The sequence below is a fragment of the Oculina patagonica genome, chromosome 6, assembly GCF_052425735.1.
Source record: "Oculina patagonica isolate OP01 chromosome 6, crgOcupat, whole genome shotgun sequence".
In the NCBI taxonomy this organism is placed as follows: domain Eukaryota; kingdom Metazoa; phylum Cnidaria; class Anthozoa; order Scleractinia; family Oculinidae; genus Oculina; species Oculina patagonica.
In genome coordinates this window covers 32,703,034-32,715,787 of record NC_135763.1, presented here as the reverse complement: position 1 = coordinate 32,715,787, position 12,754 = coordinate 32,703,034, and the positions used below count along the sequence as shown (strand labels likewise).

At 40.7% G+C, this 12,754-nt stretch overlaps 1 protein-coding gene, 1 long non-coding RNA gene and 1 pseudogene across 3 annotated transcripts in view; 2 read left to right on the top strand and 1 right to left on the bottom strand.

Annotated features, from left to right (window-relative positions):
- LOC144656658 (uncharacterized) overlaps positions 1-12,754 on the top strand; it is a 523,850-nt gene that overhangs the window by 476,249 nt on the left and 34,847 nt on the right. The window lies entirely within an intron of this gene.
- LOC144656656 (uncharacterized) lies at positions 646-6,280 on the top strand (annotated as a pseudogene). The gene is made up of 6 exons (XR_013571343.1): positions 646-739; positions 799-2,933; positions 3,669-3,796; positions 4,502-4,622; positions 4,820-4,902; positions 5,492-6,280. The product of XR_013571343.1 is annotated as an uncharacterized LOC144656656 (transcript).
- On the bottom strand, positions 7,287-12,691 carry LOC144656654 (60S ribosome subunit biogenesis protein NIP7 homolog). The gene is made up of 5 exons (XM_078516902.1): positions 12,551-12,691; positions 12,278-12,364; positions 11,584-11,722; positions 10,450-10,590; positions 7,287-7,861 (listed from the first exon to the last, which is right to left on the bottom strand). The coding sequence occupies exons 1-5, from the start codon at positions 12,604-12,606 to the stop codon at positions 7,742-7,744; spliced, it is 543 nt and encodes a 180-aa protein (XP_078373028.1). The 5' UTR covers positions 12,607-12,691; the 3' UTR covers positions 7,287-7,741.

The window sequence follows — 12,754 nt, the reverse complement described above, 5'->3', positions numbered from 1 at the left end:
AAATATTACGCATAATGTTACTCGTCCGTGTATGAAGAAACCTTGTGTACAATCTCCACTCCTGAGGTCTTTATTTATTCTAACAAACTGCCTGTCAGTCCAGTTTAGTGACCTCAGCATAATCCAGTGGCTGATGACTATTGGCAAACTTACAATTTGATTGGCTACACAGGCACCTAATATCGATCATTAGCATAACCCACTGACCGTCTATCAGGCAATCACGCAATCTGATTGGCTACACTCGTGCCGTCTAAGAGCGCGCGCTCAGTTTTTCGCTGAATTTATCAATCAAAACCTTCAATTAATCAATTCTGGCGAGATCTGGATAGATCGGTCGGTGGTGTATGCTTACACAATTATACGGCTCTCTCTTGGTTTCTATCAAAGCTTATTGTTAAATAGAAGGCCATCGGGGCGCGTACGGTTTCCTAATGGCCGACAAGAAATCCATCAAAATAGTCTTGGAGCAAAAAAATCAGTTTTATCGATATTTAATGTTCAATGAAACAGCTGCTGGGTTATGCTAAAACAATTAGACTGCTCACTCGGTTACTATCGTCTTTGATAGTAAACTCGCGGTTTTTCCTCTCGCCATGTGTCGTTAGTTAACTAATCTCCTTGATCTTCTTTTATTTAGGAGCTGCGGCTGCTTTTCAAGAAAACGAAATGGAACATGCTAGTGACGAATCAGAAAACTCCAGCTCCCGGATGAACTCGCGATACCCAGAATTAACCGGCGCTAAGAGCAACCGGAGCGAAAAGATGACGCTAGCTTTTCAGCATCCAAGCTTCAAGAGCCAAGCGCGAGCAAAGTAGAAAATAAAGAAACTAGGACTCTCCTAAATGGGTACGCAAATCACCTCAGCGATAGCGAAGGCAGTAGCTCTGAAGATGAGGACAGACATGGAGATCATGATGATAGTGATGAAAATGATAATGATGATAATGATGATAATAATGAAATTAGATGTGTTGATGATGAAGGACTTGATAATGGTGACGATAATTTAAATGATGATGATGATGATGATGACTACGAAGATAGTGATGATGACAATGATCATGATGATGATGATAATGATGATGGTGATAATGATGACGGCAATTATAATAATACTACGATATACAGTGACGATTATAGAAGTGAAGACGCTTCTTGTTCACATGAAGACGAAGAGGTCTCCCTATTGTCAGACAGGGTTAATGAATCTGTGAGAATGGAGGCAAGTTTAAGCTTGCTACTTAGCAATGGCAACGATGACGCAACTAGTAACGCTGAAAATATTAATTTGAAAGGCCAAGTAGCAGCAGCAGCAGCAACATCAACATTTCTTGTGGAAACGCTTACAGCAGAAACGCAGACAGGAGCCTTAGTGAAAATAATGGAAACGGAGAGCTTTTAGCAGCTGGAGGTAGAAGGTTCTACACAAATGAAATCAATCCCCCAATTGCATCTGTAGCTGGTATTGTCATTAGTCAAGGAGCAAGACCAAAGAATTTGTCACAGAAACCAGTGTCGAGCAATGCAGACAGTCCAGGCTACAACAATGGGAAGATACCATCACTGGAGGTAACTGGTATTAACCAGGGATTCCTTGCTAGGCACAGCACAGATCAAAGCCTTCCATGCAGCTCTTACACTAATGATCGTGACATGTCAGCCAGGGAATCTACCTCCTTGGGAAACTGGTCGCAAACTTCCTTCGCTAGTAATGATGAGAGTTCTACGCCACTATGGGGCCTCCCCCGCCCACCTGCTTCAGAGAGAAGTGTGTTGATGCAAGAGCGCGCTTATTCCGGAGGGGTGAATCAGTGGTACGAGGACCCTGTGCATGTCGGTTACCAACCAACAGCACCAACCACGAGTTTTAGTGGATGGCAGTTGCCACATCAACATCAACCACAGCTCAGTAAGAACTCCTTCATACTTTCCTCGCGAAGACCAACGAGTGTCTAATGTCCCTGATCCCTGGTTGACGCGCAATGGTGAGTCTACGTCACATCGTAATCTCTCACGACATTTTCCAGGCGCCACTGGTAACCAAGGTAGTAACTCGTTCAACAGACGGGCTTGGATGTCAAGCGGATACGACGCCACCTGGCCGAGATACGATTATGGTAGCAATGAGCCAGCATTAAATTCACCTGCGGTAAATCCACCTGCGCCTGCAATTACGCTTCCCAGCGTTGCCCTGCCAAATGCAAGCGCGGGATTCCCAACGACTGCCGGTAGAGATTCTTGGAATTTGCCGCCATACCCTTCAAATACGATGTCAGGAAGTGTAACCTCAAGAAGTCCTCCTTTAAATACTTATAATAGCAACCAACAAGAACGTCTAGTCGATTTTACCACCAACAGACCTTTTGGTAGCGCGGATCAGCAAGAAAATCGTCGCTTACTTTCATCGGAAACTGTTTCATCAAGGAGACAAGAGGAAGGTTTGAGCCGGAGTAATGGCTTGTCGCAGGAAGTCTCGCAATTCCCGGCCCCCTCTGAAGATAATTCGCTAGTTGCACTGGAGCGAAAGGTGGCCGAGGCCTGCGCTGTGGTCGAAAGAGTTCTCAAAGAGCGAGAAGAACGAACTAAAAGGCAAAGAGAAGCAGCGCAAAGGCAGAGGGAGATAAGAGAACAGAGACAAAGAGATGCAAGAGAAAGACGGGAACGAGAAGAGCGAGAAAGGAGGGAAAGAGCAGAGAGAGAGGCGAGAGAAAGAGAGGATGTGGCCGCGGAAGAACGGGCGCCAGTTCAAGAGAGCCCGCTGTGGCAATGCGAGCATTACCAGCGGCGTTGTAGTGTGAAGTTTCCCTGTTGTGGAGTGTTTTACCCGTGTCACCGCTGTCATAATGGATCAGGGGCCTGTGATGCCGATGATAAGAAAGCAAATCAAGCGACGCATGTCAAATGTGCTAGCTGTGGGCACGAGGAGGAGGTCAGTAGTCCTATTTTGAATTCTTTACTTAGAAAGTCTTAGTCTTTCAGGGAAAATCCAGAGGACAGATGTCGGGATTATTTGCAAACGAGTCCCAGGCTTCTTGTTTTCCCCGCTTATTTGCACCTAAACGATTTCCGTCGAAAATCACATAAACGGCGACCTTATACGTAGACAGCACTATTGCACTTATGAAAAGAAACGGCAGCTGTAAAGAAGTGTGCGCCAATGAGCTGGTAAAGACAGAAAGCGGCTGATAATTGCGCCACGCCTTTCAGTGCACAGCATTGCAAATATTGCACAGAAGCTGCATGAAATTATTGCGCACAATGTTTAATGTTACGGGAGAAGAAAGCCAAAACGAAAATTTTAAAAAAAGGCGTATGTTTCCCATTTTAATAAAAAATTGTTTCCACAATAAAAATTTGCTTCATAAAAAAAAACCGTATACCCGAAAAAAAACCAAAACGAGAAATGATTATGGAAACATGTTTCCTCGATTCTTCCCGGGTATTCGACATTTGGCGCAATTTTGCGCGCAGCAATTCCAGAGGTTGACGCACGGAACAATTCAAAAATCGCCGGCGCGTAATATTGCCTCATGTGTCCTGGCTTTCAACGTGTCGACTTTTGCGTATCAGTTTTATTTCATCCACGGCGCGTACCTTGAAGCGCGCGGTGGATCTGTTGAACGACCTTTCATCTTGTGTATGTTTTTCTTCTTTTATTTTTCAGATAAACGAAAGAAGTCAAAACTGTAGTAGCTGTGGCGCCAAAATGTCAGAGTATTTCTGTTTCAAGTGTAAACATTTTACCGGAGTAGACAAGAACCCATTTCACTGCAACAAGTGTGGAATATGCCGGTAAGTGGGTTCTCCATTTGTCGTTTTACGTATTTCTGTAATTTTATTTGTTTTGTCGTGAAGTGTGAAAAATTGGCTCAAAACAAACAAAAATGGAAGCGCCCTCTAGTACATGGAAAGGGTTTGAGCGGTTCTTGCCCTGACCAAATGGCAACGCAAGTTGACGAAAGTTGAAAACTTGCGTCCACTTGCGTCTCCTTTGGACAGGACTTGCGTTGACTTGCGTTGACTAGCATACACTTGCGTTCACTTTGGTCGGGATGGATCAAATTTGCAGTTAAGTTAACGCAATTTTTTCACCTTTCGGCCACCCATTGCAAGTCAATCCCTTTTTTGCAGTTTACTTCAAATACTGATTTGCACCTCGTAGCATTTTAAATGACTTTTTGCAAACTTGCGTGCTCTTGCGACTAAACTTGCGTGTTCGTTTGGCCATCCACCCGCGAATACCCCCCCCCCCCATTTGCGTTCCTGTATTCGCAGGCTAGGCCACCCAACGCAAGTCTGTACGCAAGTTGAACTTGCGACTTCTTGCGTCCACTTGCGTTGCCCTTTGTCCAGTGCTTTACCTCGCCTAGAGAACATTTGACTCTTTTTGTAACAAGCTCTTATTTTTTGGTGAAGAAGCGTTACAAATAAAGTAAGTTAAGGCGCGAGAGTTAATCTCTTGAGAAACTTAAACTTTTAATCTTTTCTCGTCTGCAGAATCTACAAGGACAGATCGTTTCACTGTGATGTCTGTAATGTTTGCTTGGACAAAAGACTGGAAGGAAAACACAAATGCCGACCAGACTCAGGACACGATGAGTGCTGTATCTGCTTGGAGGTAATTAACGTCAGGTCACATTTCATGTTTGATAGAACTACTTCATACTATGCTTAATCACTTTCTTTTCCTTGTGAAAAGTGTGGGGAGGACGGAAGACTCCTGTGAATAAAAGTCATATATGGGAGTGCTTTTATTCCTTCTTTTGAATGTCTCTTATTTTGTACTAATGCTTTTTATTCTGCACTGTGCTTTAGGATGCATTCAGCGGTTGCCAGATCCTGCCATGTTCACACAAGGTTCACAGAGAGTGCGCCATTGCAATGATACAGAACGGCGTGTAAGTATACTGTAAATGTCTCAGTATTTCCTTTTGGGAAAGTTTCAGTGTGACGTTCTTTTCAAGATCTATAGATCTATTGCCGGGGAGGGAGGGAAAAATGAACTTTGAGTCGTAGTCTTATTATTGATGGCGGCTTAAAAAGAGAGAGAGAGGGACGGGAGGAGGGGGTGCGTAAGGCGTAAGGCAGGAGTACAACTGAAGGTTATTTTCGGTTTAATGCGAACGTCTCGTTCGCATTTCAAGCAATCCAAAAACTCTATTCTCGTTACACGAATCGAGTCTATTTGCGTGTTTTGCGGTGTTTTGTAAATTTAAGAGTGATTTTTGGGGATGTTTGGGAGGAAAAAGTTTTTCTCAACGGCATTTAGAGAAATAAGAAATATTGAAGATTTAACTTAATTTTAAAAATTAAAATTTGAAGTTGAAAATTAGTAGATGGACACCAATGCAAACAGTCTCCAGGCCCTGACAACCAGGGGGGTGCTCTTGTGTGGGGCTCAACTGTTTGGTGATGTTCCAAAAATAATTTTCTTTCTTCAGAAACCTCTTACGGTAGTAAATATGTTTTTTGGTTACTTCATTTCAGACGGAACTGCCCGATATGTCGCCATCCATTATACAGCCAGGGCTCGCAGCAAATCAATCCCTTTGACTAGTCTACAAATATGATCGCTAGCTGATGGCAGAAAAAGCTAAATCTGCGTCGTGAGGAACAAAGACGATTACTACTTAGAAAATTGTATTTCATAAACAAATATTGGTATCTAAATTGCCAGCACCTCGTAAAATTATCTTTTTGCAACTTTAATAACGTTTAATAGTTTCAGTTTTAGTTTTTATACTTAAAAGCCAATAAAGTAATGGTTTTAATACTGTCAGTTGAAGTTTTTTATAAGCGAAAGGAAACATTCGCAGAACGAACTTTATTTACTAGTTAGGGTTTTTGATATTTCATTTAAGGGACTTTAAAGAAGTTATTTGAAATCTAAAGAAATATTTTATATTTAAAGGTTGATATGTTGTTGCGTTTTTAAAAACGCAAAATATGTTAGGTTCAGTTAAGGTTATTAGAATAGAACGAAAACTGCCCAAATCAGTCCGTTAAAAATTTATCTTTTACTAGTGAAAAGGATTTTAAGTAATCGCAATCTTGAGCTATTTATTAGAAATTGAAATTTATATTGCGCAAATAAATAATTTTATGAAGTATACAGGCTACAAGTAGAACCACGTTTAGAAAGATATTTTTTTCATTAAGTATTATTTCTTATTCTTGATTAATATGGACTGCGAGCGGTAACACCACAGGCTGCCCAAGCTTGGAGACTTAAAGTTACGAAATAATTATGTGATACAGAATAAAAATGACTTATTACTTTGTTCCTGTGCTGTACTTATGCCTATTTGTTGGGCCGGTTTAAAAGTTACCTTTATGATCGCAAAAACAAAAGATTTGTTGAATTTTTAAAAAAAAAAATGGATACGTGAAGTATCCGTCAATGGAGCAACATTCGCAAATGATCTACAGATCAGCAATTTTTACAACGAATAAATTGCTGTCCGATGGATAGCGTAGTTTGTTTTGCTAACACTTATCCACTGCATAGCGATTTATCCGCTGGATAGCGTTATCTAGCTTTCGAAAAACCGGAGCCAGCACAACACCATCTTGCCTGTTTCCGCAAAATGTTGGTTGAAACAATCTGAACCAGGGGCGGCAAAACGATCGGACATGTTCATCCATTACGACGTTATAAATAGGTTGCCTGCGCGGCAGGCGTAAAGGAGGGGAGAGGGAAGGAAAAAAACCTGAAAGGGAGATGGGAGGGGGCAGGCGTCCCCTCCACCTTTCCCCAGTCCCTTCTTCCATTTTACCCTCGCCCTTTTCCCCCCTCCTGCTCCCCTCCCCCCTGTACTGACGAATGTCCAGGCAACTCATAATAAGATAATAATTCCTAATAACAACTGAAAACTCTGCTTTGTGCTTGTATAAAGATTTATTAAACGGCAAACTGGTCTTAAATAAGCATTATGAATGCTCCCTGGGGTGGTGGAATATTTTGCAAAACGGGCCGCGCAGAAATTGATTTTTTCATTCATGTCTGGGAGCGCACAATTTTTGTTGATAGCTTTTGTACGGCCTGCAAAATGGAAGTTTATAGTATGGTGCATGCGTAACGTAAAAGGGGCAGCTGTCACCAACATTTAGTGCTACTTGAAAATCCAATAAAAGTGCCGGTATTTGTTGAAAATCCACTAATAGTGGCCTGGCATTTCACTGAAATGTACTGTACTGTTCTCGTAAAAATTGCTAGAAAGTGGCGTGGCTACGGACTGGTAGGAAAGAAATGTCTAAACTTGAAAAAATCGGGCTTGTATAGACGTTTTCAAGTTTGACAGTTTTACTTTGAATTCCCCGTAAAATTTCTGTAAAAACCACTGTTCACGGTTAATTGACATCTTGGAGAATGAATTTATACATTTCTTTTGTCGTTCAAAGTGTTTTTTTTGTTCAGTTGATCGGTGAGTGCACCCTCATAATTCTGGCATAGTTTACACAAAAACTTCGAAGACTTACACTGCCCTTTAAAGAGAATGGCTGCCTTCATGATTTTTTTTCAGTAAAGTTCATAATATAACTTCTTTGCTCTAAAAATAAAATAATAAAGTAGGGCTTGACCAAAACTTCCCAAAAACGAACCTATGTGCAAGTTCAATGACATCATACTATTTCCTGCGCTTATTCCTGAAAAGACCTTCCTTTTTTCCTCCCTTTACTGACTTAGGAAAAGCCAAACTTCAGTTTAACAGTTCTTTTATTCCTTTCAATATTTTGTTATGTTAAAGTGTCCTCTGATCTCAAGTATTCTCCTACATCCGCTTGGTGGAAGCATACGATATCAGTTGGATTAGCTCGGCGACAATCTTGTGTTGAACGAGAAGTAGCGCCAAAACCCTGCAGGAAAAAAAACGTAAAATCAGCTTAAGTTTATTGTGAAGAAATTTTCAAGTGAAAAATTGTAAATCCTAAAAAAGCAGTTGTGTAGCAGCTCTTGTAAGCTTGTAGTTCTACTGGTCCTCTAGTGAAGCAGTTGCTAAACTGTCGGGGCTAGGAACATTGTTCCCAGGGCTCGAGACTAACGGTAGCCAACTAGCCAAAGGCAAGTAAAAATGCAGTTTTGGCTAGTAGGTTTTGGTCTTTCACTAGCCAAAATGGCTAGTGAAAAAATCAGGCATTAGTAGCAAGAAACCGCATTTATTAAAATCGTCTTTCAGAGAATATAACTAACAAGTAGACTGTTGACATTATAGAATGTGAAGCTTAAAACAAAATTCTAGTTGACAAAAACGCATTTACATGTACAATTTTTATAGTGAAGAACAAACTCGTCAAAGCCCAATTTTTTCAAGGGGAAAAAAACGTGAAGATTAAGGAACATTTTACGGTTAAAGGTTTCAACATTATCGCACATTTTTTCACGCCCCCCCCCCCCCCCCTTAACTATGCTTAAAAATTGTGGCTAGTAGAAAATCAGTTTTGGCTAGTGAAGTCAAAGCTGTCACAAGCCACTTGGCTAGTTAGCAAAAAAGTTAGTCTCAAGTCCTGGTTCCTCTTGTTTGCTCTATTGGTGCTATTGTTCTCTCAAAGGGTACTGAGCTCACTAGAGCTGCTAACCGACCCAAAAAACTGAGGCCAACATAATTTTTCCCTCTCAATCTGAATCAGGCAGACGGATTTTTACCAGTTATTTATTTCACATTTCAGCCACAGAAACAGGTGAAAATTCTTTTACATTTGAGGCTAACTTTCCTTATTGCCACCAACCACTAGCAATCACTTTTCTTTGATTTTGTTGATTACATGCACAAAATATCTCCACAGAAGCATTTTTCATTCTCTTGATAGTAAATTCAACGAAGCAGTGTGTTAAATTTAATTTTTATCTGAATCTAGTTAAAATTTTTCTTTTGAATTGCCTCACAACAGTGCTACTGCCATAAAAAGAAATCATCTCTTTAATAGTTGTCCTTTAGTTCTTTTCCCATAAATTCATAATTTCCATTTTTATAAAATACAGTAAAACCCCGATATAACGATATGCCAAGGGAGCAGTAAACTAATATCATTATATTGAAGAAAAAAAAAAAAAAAACTCCAGATATAATGATATGGCCATAAGGGGGTTTTTTTTTTTTTTATGGAGGGGGGGGGGGGGGGGGGGGAAACCCCCCCCAAAAATTATTTTTTTTTTCTTATCCCTCTTATTCCTAAATCTTTTTTTTTTCCAAAAGGGGGGAAGGGGCTTTTTTTCTAAAGGGGGGGGGCAAAATTTAAAAAAAAAAACGGGGTCCCCCCCCCCCCCCCCCCTCTAAAAAATGAATGGTCCCTAAATAACCAAAAATATTGTTATATCGGGGTACATGTAAACCTAACAAGTACTTTTAACTGCATATTAGAGGATAAAGAGAATAATTTTGATAAGAAGATTTAGAACAGTACACACAATCATTTTCGTATATCATCGTACAAAGCTGTTTTTAGAAATGTTAGAGATGACATGATTAATTACCATAATGTTATTGCATTAAATTCAATGTTTTGCAAATAAAATGTGACGGTGTACTGATAATATTGTTTTATTATTCAACAACTGCGCGCGCTGCCCATATATGGTCAAATTGTTAACGTTATCTGTCATTCGTACATAACACATATCCTGCAATATACGTAGGTTGCAAAAATTCGTCCGAAGTCTTGTAAAGCGCTGCATAATTACAGTTTCTCTATCTTCAAAATTTGTTTTGTTGACAATTTGTTAAATAATAAAACAATTATCCCACTCAATCTTGCGGAATATCGTCTGATTTTAGCCCACTTGGCCTACGGCCTCGTCGGCTAAGTATCAGGCGATATTCCATGCGATTTCGCAGGATAATTGTTAAATATCAGGAGGATTTTATGTTCCGTCTGCTAATTTCTCATTGTTATATCAGGAATATTGTTATATCAAAGATCGTTATATTGGGATTCTGTCCCATACATTTTACTGTAACTTTTGCAAGAACATACATGTAGAATATCCATCGTTATACAGGGAATCCCGCCGCCCAAGTGAGTCTTTATGTAGAAAAGCATGAATGCTACCCGGCGGCAGGGAGCCCGACCCTCCTGTTCTGGGGCTCACCTGCTACTGGACTCTGTGGCGGCAGGGTGTGGGGGTCCTGCCGCATCACGCAGTCCTGTCTGTCGTCACGGCTCCCCGCCGTCTGGTCCCTCGCCGCCCTCGGCCTGACGACGGGCACCCGGTCGGGGCCCTGCTCGGACTCGGGCGCAGGGTGAGGGTCTTGACTGCGCGTCACAAGTTCCCATCTGACTGCTGGTCGTCTTCTCTATTTGGATAGTTAATGAGGATCGTTATATCGGGGTTCCACTGTAACTATTTTCAGGATATTATTTTCTAGACAAAAACAGTTACTATGGAACCTTTCGTATACATGCAACAACTAATAAACTGCTGGTTAAAATTTCTGCTGTTTTCTCACCAATGGAAGGTCATTCATGGAGTACACAATAACACCTTGGTATTGTGGAGTGTTTTCTGTTATTCTTCCAAGGCCAGACTTCAAAATGTGATTTCCATATAAAAAGGACTGTTCTCCTGATGGCTTGACCCAGATTTTATACTATAAAACAAGAAAATGTACTGATAAGCATTAGGTATCTCACTTCTCCTAGGAGTTTATCACTGTTGTTTAAAGTGCCTATGAAGAAAAAAATATATATATCTTTTTCAGAGATATTCTTGATTTTGGTCTTCTTTTAGTGGAACAATTATGACGTCATCACTTTCCTCATTTCATACCGTAAATAGCTCAACGAGATATCGCGCCATTCTTCTTTTTTTGAATCCTTACAGCAAATTTTTACTTCTAGGCATAACATTGATTTAAAAGAGCTGATGCACTTTATCAGGAATCGAATACAATCCCTTAGATGGACACCCCCTTTATAAGTGGACAACTCCCTTTAGCAGACACTAGGTCATGGTCCCACCCCCAATAAGCTAACACTTTTCCTGAGCGGACACTTAGTCAGCCATGGTCCCAGCCACATTTAGTCATCGTCCCATACAAGCGCTACATTTTTAACCTCCCACAAGCAGACACCTTCCCCAAGAGGACACTTAGTAATGCTCCCAGCCACAAACAAACAAACACATTTTTAACTTGAGTGATGCGAACTTTTACCGTCACCCTTCTCAGAGTTTCAAGCAAGCTAATTTACCCCTCTCCACCAGACTCTTCTTAGGAGGGAGGCGCAGTGGCGTAATGGTTAGTGCGCTTGACTCCGAGTTAAACAGACTGTGTTCAAGCCTGGCCGGGGCGCCGTTGTGTTGTTGGGCAAGACACATTACTCTCATAGTGCCTCTCTCCACCCAAAATGGGTTCTGGGGAACTTACTGCTAAGGGGTGACCCAGCAATGGACTAGCATCCCATACTCCTAGTCGCTTAATGCTACAGACACCGGAATAAGCCCCGGCTGTATGGGCCACTTGGCTCGGACACAGACTACATGTAACCTTTTTTACCAGACTCTTCTTGGTCTATTTTCGTTGCTCAGTAATAAAACCTCTGCAGAAGAGAGAACACAGAGATATTTTAATATCATTTATTACCTTAGCATAAGGTGCCATGAAGTCCAGTGCTGTGATGTGAAGCCTGAATCGTCTTGTCTTTGTAAACTTGCCAATGCATGTACCTAGACTTACAAGGTTCTCTCTGGCTATATTGGTTGCCTTTCTCATGATCTCTTCACTAGAATTCAAATTATAAACAAATGTCATCAATATTAATTTGTGTCTCGTCAAGGGGGCAATGGTTGTAATAGATCAAAAGGGTCATTTTACCCAAAACGTTAATCAGTCTTCTGGCTGCTCACAATATACAGTGGAACCCCGATATAACGATATGCCAAGGGGGCAGTAAAAAATTGTTAATCGGGATCGTTATATCGGGGTTCCGTCCCATACATTTACTATTGCCGGGACATAACATAATCATCGTTATATTGGGAATATCGTTGTATCGAAGATCGTTATATCGGGGTTCCACTGTATTTATTGCCTAAAGGAAATTTTGCTAACTTGGTCTGGGGGTACCCCAAGGTGAAAACGACATTCATTACTTCAAATAGATGTAAACTGCAGATTTTGATATCTCTTGGGTGTTCAGAACGTAGTACCAATGTTTTTATTTATCAAGGTATCGTTCAGGGTAACACAAGTCTCGGATTTGCCCTGATCTCTAATTAAGGGATCTTGGATGTATTGCTGATACACAAAAAAAAATAATGTCAACAAATTAACCTACCTCACATAGTAAACTCGCTCATCGTTCAATCTAAAACAGTAATTCCCATCAGGTCTGTCTATTAGGAGTTTGATGTTGTCTCCAATGCTAGCAAATTGAAATATATACCGAGAATTACAGTCATGTACATGTGCTTAAACTTGCTTTATGCAGAAATCAATGATCGCCAAATTCTAAATGGGATTAACTTCAACTGATTACAGCGCGATGATAAGTTATCACGGAACTAACAATGCACTTACTATTTTACTAAGTATACTTATTATCACTTACTATTTTGCTAACTTTTCAAATACGCTTTGGGTTTCTTCTTCGGTTAAAGGCCTCATTTTAAAATTGTTTATATTTTGCAAGAACTTCTCACGTGGTGAAAGTTCGATCCTTCTCAAAATTTGATGATCACTTGTCAGCGGAAGCAACCAAAAGCCAGGTTACAAAATGTGGTTTCCCATAGCAACCCTTTTAAAGCCCCTCGGA

Coding starts and splice junctions, on each gene's coding strand:
- LOC144656654 (XM_078516902.1), bottom strand. CDS start 12,606: ATGAGGCCTTTAACCGAAGAAGAAACCCAAAGCGTATTTGAAAAGTTA. Junction 11,723..12,277: donor GAGCGAGTTTACTATGTGAG/GTAGGTTAATTT, acceptor TTTGAATTCTAG/TGAAGAGATCATGAGAAAGG. Junction 10,591..11,583: donor TCATGGCACCTTATGCTAAG/GTAATAAATGAT, acceptor CTTGTTTTATAG/TATAAAATCTGGGTCAAGCC.